Source organism: Onychomys torridus, chromosome 7, assembly GCF_903995425.1.
Source record: "Onychomys torridus chromosome 7, mOncTor1.1, whole genome shotgun sequence".
NCBI classification, from domain to species: domain Eukaryota; kingdom Metazoa; phylum Chordata; class Mammalia; order Rodentia; family Cricetidae; genus Onychomys; species Onychomys torridus.
In genome coordinates this window covers 68,545,301-68,564,554 of record NC_050449.1, presented here as the reverse complement: position 1 = coordinate 68,564,554, position 19,254 = coordinate 68,545,301, and the positions used below count along the sequence as shown (strand labels likewise).

At 39.1% G+C, this 19,254-nt stretch overlaps 1 protein-coding gene across 3 annotated transcripts in view; it reads right to left on the bottom strand.

The window, feature by feature from the left end:
- Myo5a (myosin VA) overlaps positions 1 to 19,254 on the bottom strand; it is a 154,506-nt gene that overhangs the window by 83,839 nt on the left and 51,413 nt on the right. For all 3 annotated transcript variants that reach the window (XM_036193785.1, XM_036193783.1, XM_036193784.1), the window contains exons 5-6: positions 13,054 to 13,210; positions 4,040 to 4,183 (exon numbers count right to left, since the gene is read on the bottom strand). In XM_036193785.1, coding sequence (XP_036049678.1) covers positions 4,040 to 4,183; positions 13,054 to 13,210 — 301 coding nt within the window. The remainder of the gene's footprint in view (positions 1 to 4,039; positions 4,184 to 13,053; positions 13,211 to 19,254) is intronic.

Sequence of the window (19,254 nt, the reverse complement as noted above, 5' to 3'; positions counted from 1 at the left end):
TTCTAATGCTGGTTTAAATAATCAAACCTTATGATTTATACTATATATACAAAGTGGGAGGAGAGTTTGCGACTTAAAACTTCAAGTCAGGCTGGGCAAACAGTGAGGCTCTTTCTCTTGAAAAATAAAAAATAAATAAGTACACGTGTGTTAGTCATAGTCAGTATGACATACCAGCCTGCAAGGCTTCTGGGTTGGGCATCATAGACTAAACTCAGGCCTCAGACGTGCCAGGCAAGTGTCCCCACCACTGCACTGTATTTAACTTTATTTGAGATTGTCTCACTAGATCCTGTCTGGCTCTGAACTGCTTTGTAGATCAGACAGGCCTTGAACTTGTGAGTCTTCTGATTCAGCTCCTGTACCACTGTGCCTGGCTTAGTAAAGCTGTCTGAACTAGTGAATGGCCGGACAGATGGCCACAGTCACTAGACACCAGTGATTCTGGGGAAGCTAAAATGATTTTTTTCAAGGCTAACCATTATTTTCTACTAATAACTTCTAGATTCATGGTATTCCTAATACTTTGACTATGTGAGAATAACCTTATCTTTGCCATACTTTAGAGATAATGATCTCTTCTTATATAGCTGTAATAAATATACAAATGTACTATATTCTCTCTATATTTATTTATATATTATATACTTTGCATTATGTAACATATATATTTTCCTATTAACAATAATCTGATAAAATAAAATATAATTTATAGGAGAAGGTTAGTTTTTAGTATTGCCTTAGTCTTTTTTTCCACACACACTTCTAGAGTATAGCTGCAAAAGTTACTGTACATAGGAAGCTGAATACTAAAATCCAATCAGCAGATTCTTAGGTTCTGGAGTATATTCACATGAAAATAAAGATTGGTGTTTATAAAGTTGACTGGGGGTTCTGAAACCTAAAGGAGTCAATGACTACTGCAGGGACACAGGATACTGAACAAATATAGCAATGATCACAAGCATGATTAGGAAGGAGATCAGGTGGTTCAGCACATAGAAACTAGAAAAGCAGGTGGGTCTGCAGAAACACTGTGGTCATCTTTGTACAGAATGGCTAATACCTAGCATACTTATTTTGACTGTGATTCATTTGATATAACAAATATTCTCAATGTTCTATACTCCCAAAGACTGGGGAACTGCTAGACTTACGACCACACCTATAGATAAGATAAAGATTAAGCTTTACCAAATTCTTCATTAGGCAGTCTTAGCCACTGGTCAACATACTGACTAAGGTCAATTTCCTATCTGTGTTACCCTTGCTAACAGTCCTACAAAATTCTTTTTTTTTTTTAAGATTAATTTTATTTTATGTATATAGGTGTTTCACCTGCATGTCTGACTGTGCACTACATGTGTGCAGTGCATGTAGAGGCCAGAAAAGGGTGTTGAATCCCCTGGAACAGGAGTTACAGACAGTTGTTAGACACCATATAGGTATTGGGATTTGAACCCAGGTCCTCTCTCAACCTATGAGCCATTTCTCTAGCCCTGTGTTCCTACATATTTCTATGTGTACTTAACCTATCTATATTTCACTCATTTATTCTTCTATTGACTACTTTTTAAAATCTTATGTAAGTATTCATGTGTGGAATAGTACTATTGTTTGTAGCTTAAAAGGAAGGCGGTTATTGCCTTACTATACATCTCAAATATTATTTTTTAAGTTTATACATATCAAGTATAAAATTTAAAATTAAACATTTAATCAGGCACAAGCCCAAAGCCAAAGCCAGGGTTCTTGGCTCCCCTAACTCATGCCTCTTGGTGTGTATAAGATAATTTCAAAGCCACAACAGACTCTGGCAACAGAAATTGGATCCTGCCTGAATTTTAATGATGTGGCATCCAGCACATGGGCCACTGAAACTCTGGGTTTCAGGATGAGGTGTGCAGTGGGTTACCAGGAGCCACATACTGCTATTTTCTAATGATAATCTACATTCTCCAATGTGCCTACAACGTGTGAATGTGTACCTGCTGGTCCTGCAAGTGTATAGCATGTCTTTCCATCAGAAAGGACCAGCAATGTAAGTGCCAACAAAAATTCTGCATGAATGTTCAACTGTGGTTTGAGGGCAGTTTACAGCTGGGTTATGGTGGATTTTTTTTTAGCTCTTACTGTGGCAGCAGAACAGGGTCTGGGCTGAAACATCAGGGTTAACAGGAATGCCAGCCTGCAAAAGAGGGCTGGAAGCCCTTCCTTACTGGCCTTCTTCTAAAGAGCATGCTCACAAGAAGCCCTGCCTATTCAAACTTAGAGGCGGTATTATATAAATAGTCTAAAATGGATCCGGACCACATGGCCCAGTATTTGTTGGGCTCTTTCCTCAGCTCATTAGCCCACTTCCATTCTTTGGATACTTTTCCTTTCTTAATGAGCTGTCTGTTTCTATTTCTAACCATGTGTCCTTTTGCAATCCTTTGCTCTGGGGTACAAGAGCCTAGAACTGGGTACCTCTGAACTCAGATGAGACTCAGCACCCCTAAGCATGTTTTTCCTTATATTCTAGGCCTTGTCTGACCTCCAAGCTTAGCTTAAAAGACCTGACAGTTCTCTGTTTTCCCTCTTCCTGGTAGCTGCTGGGATTTTGAGCTTTCCTCTATTGTTGTTTTACTTTCAAACTTTATTAAAATTATCCTTAAGCATCTCAATTCATTTTTAGATTATTTTATTAATAAGACTAAGAACTCAAAGAGACTTCCCTCTCTCAATTTCTCTGGTAACATCACTATTCTACTAAAAAAATTATATCCTAAGAATAAAAAAATGCTTTCTTTGCCAACTGGGAAATATAAAAGGCAATACTAAATAATGTCTCCTCTTAACTAAGCTTTTCAACAAGCATCTGTAAGCAAATGTCAAAACCACTACACCAGACTCAGAAAGACAAACACTGCATATTTTCTTTTACATGCAGAATATATATTTAAACATAAATAAATGCATCACACACACACACACACACACACACACACACACACACACACACACACGAAACAACGTGAACACCCAACATGAAAGCAGAATAGAGACTATGATGAGTTATGATGTCCAAATCAGGGGGAGGGAGAAAACAAGAGGTCATGGAGTGGAGAAAAACAAAACATGTTTTCTTTCCCATGCAGAAATCTAGCTTTAAGATATATTTCGATAGATATGCATACATATATGTGTAAGAATGAAAGCAGGAGGGCATTGTGTGGGAGAGAAAGCACAGAACCAGCAAGAGAAAGGGAAGACAGCAGAGGGCAGAGGGGTGGTATGGAGCTAAAAACAATTATATGTATGTACACGGATGTCATAATGAAATGCATTATTTTGTACAGTAACTTAAAAAGTTAATAAAATATGGAACAAAGTGCCCACTCTCAAGAACTGTTAGTTTGAAGCAGTAGTCCTCTACCTATGGCAGTAACCATTTTATGTTCCTATCCAAGTGTGGTTTATAGTAATACTGTGAGAATATGCTCAAGAGTACTGAGAAATGAGGTATATCATACTAGCAAGCAAGGGCTCTATAATTGCTGTAGTATAGCTTTTTCCTTAGGCATAAAATAGCCATCATCTTGGAAAGGTGTTAGCTCTTGTAGCCATGGAAACGAATTGAGCAGAACCCCAAAGATGTCGCTAGGTCCTAAGTAATGGCGATGAAGCTGTGATATACACTAATAGAAAAACGGAAGGTAGGGTCACAGGAGCTTCAGCTGGGACAGCAGCCAATTCTTCCTGCTCTGTCCTCCCCCAGTGCAAATGATCTTGGGAGATAGTAAAATATATTTTAAAAAATGGCAGTTTCCATGAGGTTGTCATTCATGATAGGATGGGACTTCATAGTAAGACAGCTGCTTTGGGGGTCAACCATGCTATTTAAATAAGGCTCATAAACTCACTGGTCCATCAAATTGGACTTCCATAAAATAGTTATTTTATTCTGTCATTGAAGAAAACTTTACATAACAGTAATTTACATAGTAATGCAAAAATCCAACACAAGTATTTGAATGTGTGTGCACATCCAGCTTACCTGGAATACCACTCTGGATTTCTCTAAAAGGTAAGTTCTCATATTGGCACCAATGATTCGATATCTCTTATCAAAACCAATTTCAATATATTTCCCAAACCGGCTGCTGTTATCATTCCTGGTTGTTTTAGCATTTCCAATTGACTAAGAAGCAAGAGAGAAAACAAGATTTTAGAAGGGTATTGTATGTCATTTACAAAGCTTACTCAGAGAGAGAAGGACTATAATATATATCTCAATTTTAACTGATTCTTTTAATATGAAAACAAATTCTTCCCTTGTAGGCAGCATAACTATCTGCTTGGACCCCAACTGCACAGGTAGATGCCAACAGTTTTTCTTAGTCGTGTCATTTCATAAAAATGAATTTCAGGAGTAGCAACAGGACTGATGCAGCAGTGGTGAGATTTTCATACTCCATCTTGTCATTAGCCGTCAAAAATTCAGAAGACTGTCTTGTAAATGAAATCATTAAGACAAAGGAAAATTTCCCTGGAAATGCTGGTTTGGTATAAAAGGTCTCTTTAGAACTAGACAGTTCTATCACCTTATCTTATAGCAACAGAAGTCAAATGGGACTGCTTATTAGCAGGTCTTAGTATTATCCACTCTACTGATTGATTTCATTTTGAGACAGCATCTCACATACTCCAGGCTAGCCATGAGCTGCTTACGAAGCTGAGGATGCCTTTAAACTTCTTATCCTCCTGCTTCTGCTTCCCAAGCACAGAGGTTATAGGCAAGTGTCAACATGCCTGGCTTTACTCACTCAATTTGAATGCCATTTTCAGAAACCACAAGAAAAAAATGGGAGCTGTCTTGAATACAATGTGAATGCATGTATGTGTACAAGTACACACGTGCAGTTGTACTGTACATGTATACATGACACCCAGAGGTTAATGTCAGGTGTCTTCCTTGACCACTGTCCACTTTATTTACTGAGGTACCGTTTCTCACAGATAATTCAGCTTGTCTAGCTACCCAGCTTGCCCTTAGGATCCCCTGTCTCTACCTCCTAAGCACTGAGATTACAGGCAAGCCAAGCTTTTTAATGTAGGTACTTAAGAACTAAAGTCTGATTCACACTTTATCCATGCACTACTTCCTCAGACCCCAATTATTTGTTGTTATTGTTTGGGAGTTGTTTGTTTGTTTGTTTGTTTGTTTTAAGGATATCTTATGTAGTCCAGGTTCACCCTGAACTTGCTATGTAGCTGAGGATGACCTTGAACTGATCCTCCTGCCTCTACATGTAGAGTGCTAAGATTACAGGCATGTGCACAGGGCTTAGTTCATGTTAGGCAGGTACTCTCCCAATTGAGTAACATCTCCAGCCCAGCACTGGTTTTGATGGTTTTTATCTAACTTGAAAATATCTTCAACCAAATACTGAGAATGTAACTTTCTACTTAATATTATACGTAACCTTAAAATTTTAATGGCATATGTCTGCTTTTTAATTTATTAGAAAATGACATGCTTCTGTAAATTTCCCTTTTAAGGCAAAGAAAAACCACCCCAAAAAACAAAAACAAGTGTAGTTAGAAGAGCAAGCATTCACATTATATATATATTAAACACTCAATAACTTTATTTCATATAAGATTAGCATTTGCCCCTTGTGCAAAGTCTGTTAGGATTAGTATACAAAACCATAATGAAGAGAAAGATGTGGGAATAGTGCAGAATATTAAGAGTAATATCAGGGGTAAAACAATAGGACCGTAGGTAGCCACAGAGTCAGCATACTTGATGCTTTGACAGCCAAAGAAAATGTGTCCTCACTGTCTCAAACACAAGGAAGAGAGTATCAGAATTTGTGTCAGCAATGAGGATCTTGCTAGAATTTGGGTTAACATTTTTAGTGCATTTTATATTGCTTCAGACTTATCTCCTCGTCAACTTAAAGCTTTATGAAATGAACTATCATGGATACTGGTTGGACTGATTTCCATTGGGTATTTTAGAGTAACTTTCTAAAGTGTTCCATAGGTGGCAACTTTATGAATTGTTTAGTGACTAATTCTTGGGTATGGTGCTGTACTCAAAAAGGTAAAGTTACATTGCAAAAAAAGAAAAAAAAAATCTAACAAGTCCTTTTTTCAAACAGACTGAATTTGATCAGATCTGTCCATATGTTCATGGATGTAATGTCACCCACTAAAGCATGGACAATCTACCAGGGGCCATATCCCTTGTGGTGGGTATTGTGTTCCCTGAATATTGTGTGTTCCCCGAAATAAACATATCTGGGGTCAGAGAACAGACAGCCACTAGAACAGAGCCAGAAATGGTGGCTAGAAAATGGGAAGAGTAAGCCATAACAGAAGTCGGGGGGTGGTGGTAGCACACCTTTAATCCCAGCACTTGGGAGGCAGGGCTAGCCAGATCTCTGAGTTCAAGGCCACTTTAGAAACAGCTAAGCATGGTGACCCACGCCTTTAATCCCAGGGAGTGGGGGCAGAAAGAAAAAGATATATAAGGCGTGAGGACCAAGAACTAAAGAGGAAAAAGCATGTAGTTAGTTAAGCTTTGGAGCAGCACAGTTCAGCTGAGATTCATGTGGAGGAGGACTCAGAAGCTTCCAGCCTGAGGAAACAGGATCACCTGAGGAACTAGCAAGGCTTTGGAGCAGCACAGTTCAGCTGAGATTCATGTGGAGGAGGACTCAGAAGCTTCCAGCCTGAGGAAACAGGATCACCCGAGGAACTAGCAAGGTGAGATAGCTGTGGCTTGTTCTGCTTCTCTGATCTTCCAGCATTCACCCCAATAACTGGCCTCGGGTTTGAGTTTTATTAATAAGAACTTTTAAGATTCCTACTACAATCCCTCTGCAGCCATCAGCTACAAAGAGCTCTCAGGGAGGAGCAGGGCTTCATGAACTCCTCCATCACCCTGGCTGGGATTCTGACTTACTCCGACCCTGTACGGGTCTCATGCAGGTAACCACAGCTGCTGAGAGCTCAGGACTGCAGCTGCCCTGCTATGTCCAGAAGACACTGTTTGATGGCAGGCCTCCCCATTCTCTGCTCTTATGCTCGTTCTGGCCCTCTTTTGTGATGTTCCTGAGCATTTGGGGAGAGAGTGTAAATACAGATGTCCCATTTAGGGCTGAGCACTCCACAGTCATTTATTTTCTACATTCTGATTAACTGTGACTTAGCTCACCCTTCTTGATGTTATAAAAAACTTACTATGCTATACATTTTCTGGTGTTTTATTTAGAAATATGAGATTAATAATAAATACAGACTTTTGAATTGAAAGGATATATTCTGTCAAAAAGTAGACACAAGGTTACCTGTAGTAAGAGCAGCAGTATCAATGACATCATTGAGTGCTTACCAGGCCCTGCCCTGTGTAATTTCATGTCTGCATCTAAGGGGAAGTGGTCTACAGTTTCTGTTCCTCAACCTGCATGTACTGTCCATCTCTCATACTAGACTGGCAACTTGCTGAGCAACACTACAAACTATGAGAAGTGGGCAGGCTGGGGCTAAAGCAGACCTCTTTGTCGTTCAGTAAAACATTTAAACAGAACAACAAATGATGGACGGAGCAAATGCAGTCAGTTTGAAGGCTTGGGTGTCAGAGTAGGCCCATTCAATCTCTCTGAGAAACACTACCATCCCCAGAAGAAGAGATGAGTTTATGAAAGTATAGAGGGGAATGTTGGCGATGAAAGTTATAAGTGTCAGGGACAGGAAGATGGGAGGGAGGAGCAGGTATGTGTCAGAGGAGCAGGGGCTCAACCTAAGATAATTATGCATGAAAATGCCATAAGGAAGCTTGTCATGTTATATGCTAACCAACAAATTTAAAAAATTAAAACATTGGGGGCTGGAGAGATGGCTCAGTGGTTAAGAACACTGGCTGCTCTTCCAGAGGAACCAGGTTTGAGTCCCAGCACCCACATGGTAGCACACAACTGTTTCTAACTCCAGTCCCAGAGGATCTTTAGCTTCTGTAGGTACCAGGCAAGAATGTGGTGCACCTACACACATGCAGGCAAAACATTATATACATAAAATAAAAAATTTAAAGATTAATGACATGATTCTAATCTTTAGACTTAATATGGAAAGCTGTATCTTTTGTTTATATTTTCTGGTTGTTTCTACCTGTCTTATAAGTACTATATCCTCAAGTCTCTAATGTTCTTTTCATTTTAATCAACAAGAAATTGCTATGCTATAGGAAGGTTATGGCTATGATTGAAGCATCCCTGCTTCTCTAGGACCATGTGAACTTGACCATGTGGGTAATCTTTTTGATGTGTTCTTGAATTGAGTTTGCAAGCATTATATTGAGAATTTTTACAACATCTATCAGAGATTCTGACCTATAATTTTCTTTTTTGTTAACTCTTTGTCCCTAATGTTGGTATCAGGGTAATACTGGCTTTGTAAAAAGAATTTAGAAATGTTCCTTCATTTTCTATTATACTAAATAATTTGAGGAGTACTGGAATTATTTCTTCTTTCAAGGTCTGGTAGAATTCTGTCCTGAATCCATCTGGTCTTGAGCTTTTTTTATTTGGGGGGGTTTATTTACTGTTTTTATCTCATTGGAGGTTACAGGTCTATTTAAATTATTAACTTCATCTTGCTTAGCTTTGGTAGACCATATATACACCTAGAAATTCATTTTTAAATGATTTTTTCCAGTTTTTTGGAATATAAACATTTTTAATTAGAATGTCCTTATGATTCTCTGAATTTCCCCAGTGTCTGTTGTAATATCTCCCTTTCTATATCTAATTTTATTAAGTTGGATTTGTGCTCTCTTTTACTTAATTTAGATGAAGGTTTGTTAATCTTGTTAATCCTTTCCAAGGAACAATCCTAATTTTATTGATTCTTTGTATTATTTTTCTTCATTTCTCTTTTATTCATTTCAGCCCTGACTTTGATTATCTCTTCCTAACTACTCTTTTGGGAATTGTTCTTGTTTTTCCAAGGCTTTCAAGTGTGTCCTTAACTTATTCATTTGAGATCTCTCATGTTTTGATGCAGACACTAGGTGATGTGATTTTTCCTTTTGGGATTCCCTTCTTTATATCAAAATCACAGATTTTTGGCATGCTGTGTTTTCATTTTAATTCAATTCCAGGAATTTTAAATTTTCCTTCACAATTTCTACTTTGATCCAATTATCATTCATGAGTGTGTTGTTTAGTTTCCATGGGTGTGTGAAATTTGTATAGTTTCTATTGCTGTTGATATCCAGCTTTATTCCATTATGGTCAGATAAAATGAAGAATGTTATTTCAATTTTCCTATATTTGTTTAGGTTTGCTTTGTTCTAATATGTGATTGATTCTGGAGAAACTTCCATGAGCTGCTGAGAAGAATATGTACTCTTTAATGTCTAGGTGGAATGTTCATAGATATCTGCTAGACCCATTTGATTTATGATATCAATTTAACTCCAGTTTCCTGGCTTGGTTGTTTTGTCCTCAGTGTATTGGTGAGAGTAGAAATCACTCACTATTATCACCAGGTTGTGGTCAATCTGTGGTTTTATATCAAACAGTGTTTCCTTTATAAAACTGAGTACCTCTATGTTTGGTGCATATATGTTTAGGTTTTTACTTTGAGACAAGATCTTGCGATATAGCCCTGGCTAGTTTGTAACTCACTGTTTAGCCCAGGCTGGACTCCAACTCATGTTGAACCTTTTGCTTTAACCTCCTGAGAGCTGAAATTATAGATATGAGCCATCAAGATTGTTTATTATTTATTTGTTTATTTATTTGTTTGTTTGTTTGTTTGTTTATTTATTTATTTATTTATTTGTTTATTTATTTTTTTGAGACAGGGTTTCTCTGTGTAGCTTTGGCACCTTTCCTGGAACTCACTCTATAGCCCAAGCTGGCCTTGAACTCACAGAGATCTGCCTGGTTCTGCTTCCTGAGTGCTGGGATTAAAGGCATGCGCCACCACCGCCTGGCTTATTTTGGTTTTTTGAGACAAGGGCTACATAGTCCAGATTGGCCTCAAACTCACCATGTAGCCAAGACTCACCTTGAACTCCTGGTCCTCTTGCCTCTACCTCCTAAATGCTGGGGTTACAGGTGGTACACCGCTACTTCTGCCTGCCACATTCTATTTCAGTCTTTTTGATTAAAACAACCTGTCTGCAATTGCTAAACATTCTCTACTTTAAAAAAAATTCATTTAACTTTTTTTTTATGTGTACATGTAACACATGTGTGCCTGGTGCCAGAGAAGAACAGAAGAGGTGTTATATTCTTTGGAATTGGAGTTTGAGGTACTTATAAACCACTATGGGGGTGCTGGGAACCAAACCCAGACCCTCTGCAGGAACACAAAATACTCTTATTGCTTTTGCCTCAGTCTCCAAGAGTCTGGATCCCCATAATGAACCACCATGCCTGGCAAGAGCAGCGAGGACTCTGAGCGATCTCTCCAGGCCTAGAAATTCCCTACCTTTTGTATATGGTATTGGGAACTGAAACCGGGGACTTGTAAAGAAGCTGTCTACCCTCAGTGGTCCTTCATCAAGAGAAATCTTGATCTAAATGCAAATAAATAAACAGGAATACAGAAAGAGAACCTTTATCTTTTTTTTTTTTTTTGCTCATCTCAGCAAACAAGGGGTTTTCCTCTTAACTGCATTTTATTAAAAAAAAGTGTTTGTGTCCATTTAAAAATTTTAATATTTCACATTGTACTCATGAATGTGCACAATTATGCATTAATAAAAAACAAAACAAAAATTGTAAGTATCTAAGTTTTCACTTCCTAAAGCTATTAAGTAAGTGAATGAATGCTAGAAACTTGAAATAAAATAAGCCAGGTTAAACCTGAAGAAACTAAGATGGAAATAATAAAAGTAACAGAAATTTTATTCATGAGTGCAATGTGAGATTTCTTTTTTGAGGTAGGGCCTGACTATGTTGTGGGCTGGAACTTGTTATGTAGACCAGGCTGGGCTTGAATGCACAGAGACCCACCTGCTTCTGCCTCCTAAATGCTGGAATTAAAAGGATGCACCACCACACCCAGCCCCTGCCCCAATGTGATATTTTGATATGTATGTTATTTTATAATGATCAAGACATGGTTATTAGCATGTCTATCACCTCTAATGTTTATTATTTCTCTGTGGTTTTTCAATATTTATCTCTTTCTTATATAAGAATTAAAGGTCAATTGTTTTCACTACATAAAAAAATTTAATATCATTCCTACTAACAAAACTCAAATTTACTGTAAACCACGACAACAAAATAAGGTATCTGTTTTTTGAAAGAGGTAGAAAACTGCTTTTGACATTATTTTAAAAAGGTCATTGGGATGTATTCCCAAAACAAACTCAAATTCTAGTTTTGGATGACTTAGCCTAGAAGACCTGGGATTTCCTAAAGCTCAGACAATCAAGATTTTAGGATATTCCAATATTAGGAACTAAGATGTTTTAGGGCTCTTCAAACACTATGAATTTGTTGCACTGGAGAAAAATGGACAAAAGCCTAAAATAAGCCCTATTGTTTTTTAACTCATTAAAAACTGGCTCCACAAAATGTATGGCTCCTATATCAATATCAGTAGCATCCACTACTATATACAGAGCTAAATCCTTTCAAAACCTTAATTTTAGATTTTACTACTTCCCTGTGGCACAGCCACCTGCTCCTTCCTGCTAATGATATAACAGAAACCTCCTCCTCCTTCCTGCAGCACACCCAGCCTTGGAAGCCTCTCCACTTCCTCAGAGTATCTTGTGTAGGTCATCCAGGAATGGGAGCCCTGCTGCTCTAAGGGGCAGCCATGTAGACATAGGACACAGCATCCGTTTTAGAGATGTTACACACAGCACTGCAAACCAGGCACAATTACCTCTAGTCAGTTTACTGCAAAAACCACTTGTACCAAGGCGCATCAGGTCAATTTTAGTTCCATCTGTGTTTGGCTGATAACGAGAACTTGACAGGAAAAAGACAGGGATAAAATCATGCCCGTGTGAATTTTTACATGAAGGGTTTGTTTCTGCCCATCCTGATTACTCTCCATTTAATGAAATCTATTTTTCTCATTTTTTCACAAAGCTGTAACTTCCCTGAAGTACTAGTAACAAGCAATTCTCTTCCAGCTACAAATCTTTAAACATCAAATTGTCATACATCCAATCCAGTCTCCTTGTCTTTGGCACAGGCATTTCTACATTGTATTTGGGTGGGTTGGTTTTTCTGAGGCAGAGTCTCACTATGCTGCCCACTGGCCTCCAGCTCATGGTGATCTTAAGCCCTTAATTTTGAATATTTTTACTAAGACATACCTGTATAATACATTTGCTTTTTTTTTTTTTTTTTGTTTGGTTTTCACAGGGTTTCTCTGTGTAGCCCTGGCTGTCCTGGAACTCACTCTGTAGACCAGGCTGGCCTCGAACTCACAGAGATCCACCTGCCTCTGCCTCCAGAGTGCTGGGATTAAAAGTATGCACCACAACTGCCTGGCAACACTTTTATTTTTTTCTAAAAGTAAAAAAATGCTCATGTGATTAGAGTTTATGCATGTAATTCAGATTCGGGAAAAATTAAAATCTGTAGCTAAAGAGGTTGATCTAAGCATAGGAAATGTATCATGGGTAAAAGGATACAGAACTCACTCATGCTTGAGTGAGAGCAAATCCTGTTTTGGAAGGAGTATAAACAAGTACTCAGGACTGGGAGGAAATGAGTAACTTTACCTCTGTACAAGGAACAATAGATATGAAGAAGTGCTGCCTGTGTTTTAGGCAGAAAGAACTCTTTCTGAAAGTTAAAAAGAAGCATTATGTAGTAATGCAGATTCCTCCGCAGCTGGGATTTAAACACCCACCTTCAGAATTTTCACTTTTCCTAGATCTCTCACTAACGGACAGAAAGAACCCCTTGTTTTGGTGTCTGGAAACCTTAGACTTTCTGACGTGTGCCACAGTAATCAAGTTTTCATCTCCTTTCTTAATCAGAGACTATAGAAAAAGGTTGAGAGTGTTGCTCTTACCTCCATGATGGGGTTGGAGGCCAAGACCTTTTCCTCAACATTGGCCTCACTGGCAGAACCACTTACAGTTGCGAAGTATCGCATGGCATACTTAGCTGAGACTGTCTTTCCTGCGCCCGACTCTCCACTTACAATGATGGACTGATTGCGTTCATCCCTATAAAACAAATAAGTGTGACTGCCAGTGCGTCTACTTCTGAATGTGATGACTTCGCGCCTTTCTCCCCATGAGGCACAGTGAATTTCTGCTAGTTCATATATATAACAAGGTAGAAGCAAATATTTTTATTTGAAAAATATAAACATATTTGAAACAAATAAATGTATTTATCTGAAACTATATTAAAAACATAGTATTTCTTAATAAGAATGACTACCTATAAACAAGACAGAAAAGAAGGATATACTATTAACTTACGATTATATAACGATGGACAATTCTGTATTACAGGCATTCTGAATTTTCCATGCAAGTATCTTACAGTATTTTATTCATGGACATTTTCATTGGCATTTTATAATATTGTCAGCTATCATAGAATAAAAGTGGAATATTCTTTGGATCCACAACAGAAGAATTTGGCGGGGGGGGGGGGGGGGTTCTTAATTAAAGTTGTATAAAATCCTTTGAAATATTTCAAATCTATCTGCTAATAATCTGTTAAGTAGACTCTCCCATAAGCTCCTGTTCCTACCAGTCACTCACAGTACCAGGTAAGAATCCATTTTGTTGGCTAATTTCATTAAAAAATGCCATCTCATTCACGTCTGAAGATACAGGACTAGAATACCACTATTGTTTTTTGTTGTGTGTGAAGATGTAGTCTAAATTGCAGTGGAGAGCCCAGGATGTTGACGATATCAGACGAGGAGGCACTGATTACGGAGAGCTGCATGCAGAGAAAGGAGTGACCGCAGAAGAGAGCCATATGCTCACTGGGGTGGAGGAGCTGGAAGGGTGGGAGGGGGAGCTGCCCCAGCCCTTTGGAACCATGTTGGACGTGGCACTGCAGAATTTGGTATTTTCCCTGCTGAGTTTTAGTCTTGCCATTGGTTTTAGTTCTGACATTCCTTATTATGCCCCCATTCTCACCTGCAGCAATGGAGATTTTCACTCTGTGTCATTATATACTGGAAGTATGTAACTTGTTTTATATATATATTTATGTTTTTGTTTTTGTTTTTCAAGACAGGGTTTCTCTGTGTACTTTTGGAGCCTGTCCTGGAACTCACTCTGTAGACCAGGCTGGCCTCAAACTCACAGGGATCTGCTGGCTCTGCCTCCCGAGTGCTGGGATTAAAAGTGTGTGCCACTCCTGCCCAGCTTGTTTTATATTTTATAAGAGCTTGTAGTTAAGAAATTGCTTTGAGTCTCGAATGAGACTTGGACTTGAAATTTTTAAACAGTGTTGGGACTGCCAAATACTATGGTAACTTTGGAATTTGACTGATTGCACTTTACATCATGAGATAGATAGCCATGAGCCAATGGGGCAAGAAGTGAAAGGTTATGGTTTTAAAGTGATATGTTTGGTGTCAAACTGACAATGGGTAAAGCTGTGATGCTTAAACTGGACTGTTAAATTGACCAGATTTAGAATCCCTCGTTATGTCTGTGAAGGATTATCTAGACTTGATTAATTGAGTAAATTCTACCACAAGTATGGTAATACAATTCCAGGAGCTGGGGCCCTGAGGAGAAAATGAGCCGATCATCAGCATTTATCTCTGTTTCCTGGCTGATGATGCAAAGTGGTTTCTTCTGCTGTGACCTCCTGCCACAAAGGACTAGACCTTAGAGTGTGATCCCAACAATCCCTTCCTTTCTCAAACTGAGTTTGTCACCTGCCTTGTTACAGCAACGATCAAAGTAACTGATGCGGCCAGGCAGTGGTGGAGCATGCCTTTAATCCCAGCACTCGGGAGGCAGAGGCAGGCGGATCTCTGTGAGTTCAAGGCCAGCCTGGTCGATAGAGGTCAAGATAGGCACCAAAACTACACAGAGAAACCCTGTCTCAAAAAACAAAAACAAACAAACAAACAAACAAACAAACAAACAAAATAATTGATGTAGAGAGGAAACTTTTTTGTTTTAGTCCATATTCACTTGGGTCTCTTGCTTCTGGGCCAGGCTGACTCATAGCCCAGAACAAGGACGCAAAAGCAAAGCTGTTCCTCGTATGGCAGCCAGGAAGCAGACAAAACTGAGAAGGGGAAGGGATGAGAAAAGCCCTGGAAAGATATATTCCCAGCAGCCTATTTCCTTCAGCCAGGTTGTACTTCCTAATAGCATATTCAGCTTGGAACTCATCAATGGATTAACTCATTGAAGTAGTTAGGGCATTTGTTATTCAATTGTCTTTCAGTAACAGTACCAAATCTTCAGCACACAAATCTTTGAGCCCTTGTGTACTAATATTATAACACAGGGCACATACACATGTGGTACAAAACCTGACTTAGGATGTACTGACTGAAAGTCAGAAAGCATCTGTATAAAATCATTCTTATAAGTTAACATGCATTACACCACACCCATTATATAACTAGGATACTTGGCACCACATGGTAGCTGAGTCACCATTGTTAACAGGAGAGATTTCATCATCCATAAGAGTAATTTTCCACCTAGCCAATGAACCTCAGGATACTGGAGCATTCAGAAATCACATAAGTAAATGAAAGAAGGGATGGCCTAAGAAAGGCCTGGTAATAAAGTCAGAAGTAATAAAAGCAGGTGACACATCTGGATGGACGGAAGAAGACTGAAGAAATGATGCTTCACAAAGACGAAAGGAAGAGCTTGAATCTGAATTCCAATTAGGATTTTTCAAAGTGCTTCTGCACTTAGCAGCTGATATAATTTTAAACCTGATGAACTGAGCTCCATCCTTGAAATTCACATGGAGAGAGAACTGACTCCCATAAGTTTTCCTCTGTGCTAACACACACACACACACACACCCCACACACCACACACACCACACAAGAGGAAAAACAGACACTGAACTCCATTTGCCTTTTCTCCTCTACAAGTCAACAGAACCACTAAAAGTAAGAGTGTGACAGTATGTCACAAGGGCACCGTCCTCTAAGGAGCATGGTTAGAATGGAGATGGGGCCTGATCATTCTAAGAAAAACACCTATAACAGGGCTATCACGGTGGCTCTACATAAAGGCACTTGCCGCCAGACCCTTTTCTGGCCTCCTCAGGTACTGCACCAACACGGAGCACACACATACATGCACATGGAATAAAGAAATAAACCAAGATGTTACCTCTCACCCGACCACGTACACACGACCCACTCGTCCTGTAACTTCTTCATCTCTAGGAAGGGAACTGCTCCCTTTCCAGCTCCCAGAACTGATCACCCTGACCCCCACTTCTCTCTTACCCGGCATCAGCCAGTTTTTCCCAGTTCCATCTTAAAAATACATCTAGAACCCATTTCTTTTCACCATCCTCATTAATACTCTCAACTAAATTGTCCTTTCTCACTCAGCTCACCGACTAGCCTACTCCCTCACCCCTGACTTCTACCCCAGCTTGGTGTGCTGGTTACCGCAAAGCTGCCCTGCTGTGATTTCAAAGAGTAGAGAAGAACACACCTAGTAAGGTGAAGTCCTGCTTATTCTTCCCTCCAATGCAGGAGCTGTCCACTCCTGTTTCTCGGTTTCTCTCAGTCTAATGGTGGCGGCAGCGGCGGCGGCGGCGGCGGCAGCGGCAACATTCTGAGTGTAGGTTGTAAATATGGACACTCCTACCACCTTTACAGTGGTTCCTAATAGAGCTTTGTTCTCACCAATTTATAATGACTCAAATCAGGAAAGTTAATATCGCTGTAATCAATCATCCTAGTGACAGCTGACAAGCCTAAGCCTTATTTACTTTTATTCTTTTCCAGGCTTTGTTTGTGGGGTGGGACTTTTATCTAGTTTGCTGCTGCATTGCGTCCAGGATAGTGGTTATGAAATTTCTGTCAGTAATGATGAATGTATCTTTCCTAAAGATGTGAGTGGTTTTTAGGAACAGTGGTGATGGGAAACACCAAGATTCATATCTAAGAAAGATGGCATGTTTATTTGGTAAGGGGAAAAAAGGTAAGAAATGACTTGCTGCAGGCCACAGGAATATATCATAAGAACTCAGCTGGTTATGGCAAAGTCACTACCTGGAGGGAATCAAGGATTTCCTCCAGAGGAAGTCAAATTCCAAGGAGCTTTGGTATTACTTGGCTTGTTATATATCAGCTATCTTCTGTTATGAAAATCATGTATACCTTCAAAGTTTTCCCAACTTTTCCCTAAGAAGGGCTAAGAGAGTGGACTGATCACTCTCTGCACATACACATTCCAGATATTTGGAGAACAGCCTCAGGAAAGGCTTTCTCTGGAATCAGATATCTCCCTTAGTCACTTTCAAGGACTAGCAGTAATAAACAGTCCATATGAAAGTCTCCTGATTTAAGGTAAATTCCACAAGGAGACACCGCCTAATGTTAAGTAATAGCTTTACACAATTTAGCCCGGACCCTCCTTTCTTACAGCCTTACTAACTTTATAGACCTTTAACTCCTTACCAAACCACTTCTAGGAATATTTAGATAACTTTCTGTGCTGACAGCTATGCTCAGCCAGAACCCCAGTTCAAGCCTCCCTGTAATTATCATCATCATTGGCAGCATCTGGCCAGGTCCATCCCCAGATGGTAGCCTGGCTTTGCACTGCTAAGGGAATACTGTTTGTAAGTGTATATATACTGGGACTCCCAGGACATGGGGGTGGGGGGAGGCGACAGAGAAGAGAAAAGAGAATGGAAGAACTAGATGGGTAAGAACTTGAGAGGAACAAACTGAGATGGGGAAGAACTAGATTGAAGGACTAGAAGAGAGTACTAAAGGAACGAGATGGAAGATGAGGAAGAGCCAGATGGGGAAATACTAGCTGGGTAAGAACATGCTGAAAAGGACCTAGATGAAGCAGAATTAAGACGAGAGAATTAAGATAGAACTTAGAGGGAGCAATAGATAAACAGAGAGAAATCAGGTAAGAAAGGAGCTAGGCACGAGAACAGAACTAAAGCTGTGTATGTAGGATGTTATACCAGAGGAATTAAAGCAAGTGGACTATAGAGCTTGGGGTGCTGAGATTCTATTTCCCAAAAATAGTCCTTGCCGTTAATAGTTCTCTCCTGAGCCACTGGGATGTATAATATTAAGGCTAGTCCTGCTAATGTTATAAAAGAATGATTCCTGACAAAGCCAAAGCAAACACACTTCTGCTTGGTGACTGTAGCAGATTTTGTGGGTGCAGATTTATTAATATAAGTGATAAATATCCTAACTGAAGCATATTTTCAAGCTATCATAAGAGAAAACTAAGCAAAAACAACAACAACAAAAAACCCACAACAACAACCAACAACCTTCAGTTAAGAAATTGTACTGACTGACTCATGGGGAGTGTCACATGGGATGAGGAGAATGCCAGGAAGCAAGCTGAATCTACTGACATTTGAGGGTTGCCACAATGAGGAAAGAACCATGTTTTCAGATCTAAGAACAGTATTAGGGCTGAGAATGTGCTTAGCATATGCAAAGCTCTTGCTTTGATCCCCTGAGTCAAAGAAAGTATTTCTGAGAAGTTGTATAATTCTTGAAGCATTGTGAAATTCTTCAGAGATCAATGTTAGAGTCTAACAGCCCAGGGGACTTCCTCTCTGGCCTGTGGGTCTCAGGCTGCACTGAGTGGGGTCAGCACTGCACTTGTAGAACTAGAAAAATCAAGTACTGGATGACACTGCTCAGCCTAGAGGAAGATGCACTGACAGATTGAATTTTCTCAATGTTAAGCTTTAAACTTTGGATAATCATTACCATTTTATAGCCCCATCAGGCATAATGTAGCATACTATATACTGTTAATTCACTTAGTAATTTTATATTTAATATACTAATATTTTAGTGTCAGACTAATTGAATTTGAAAGATGATCTTCCTATTGATGAGATCTTAGAAAAATTATACAACTTCTCTGAGCCTCCGTTTTACCACTTGTAAAATGAGGTTTTAATATAATATGAAATTTAATGACAACAAACTCAAAAAGTTGTGAAGATAAATTTTGTTAGTAAATTGAAAATACATAGTTAACTTTAGCTCTTATTAGAAGTATCATTATTATTATTATTAAATATA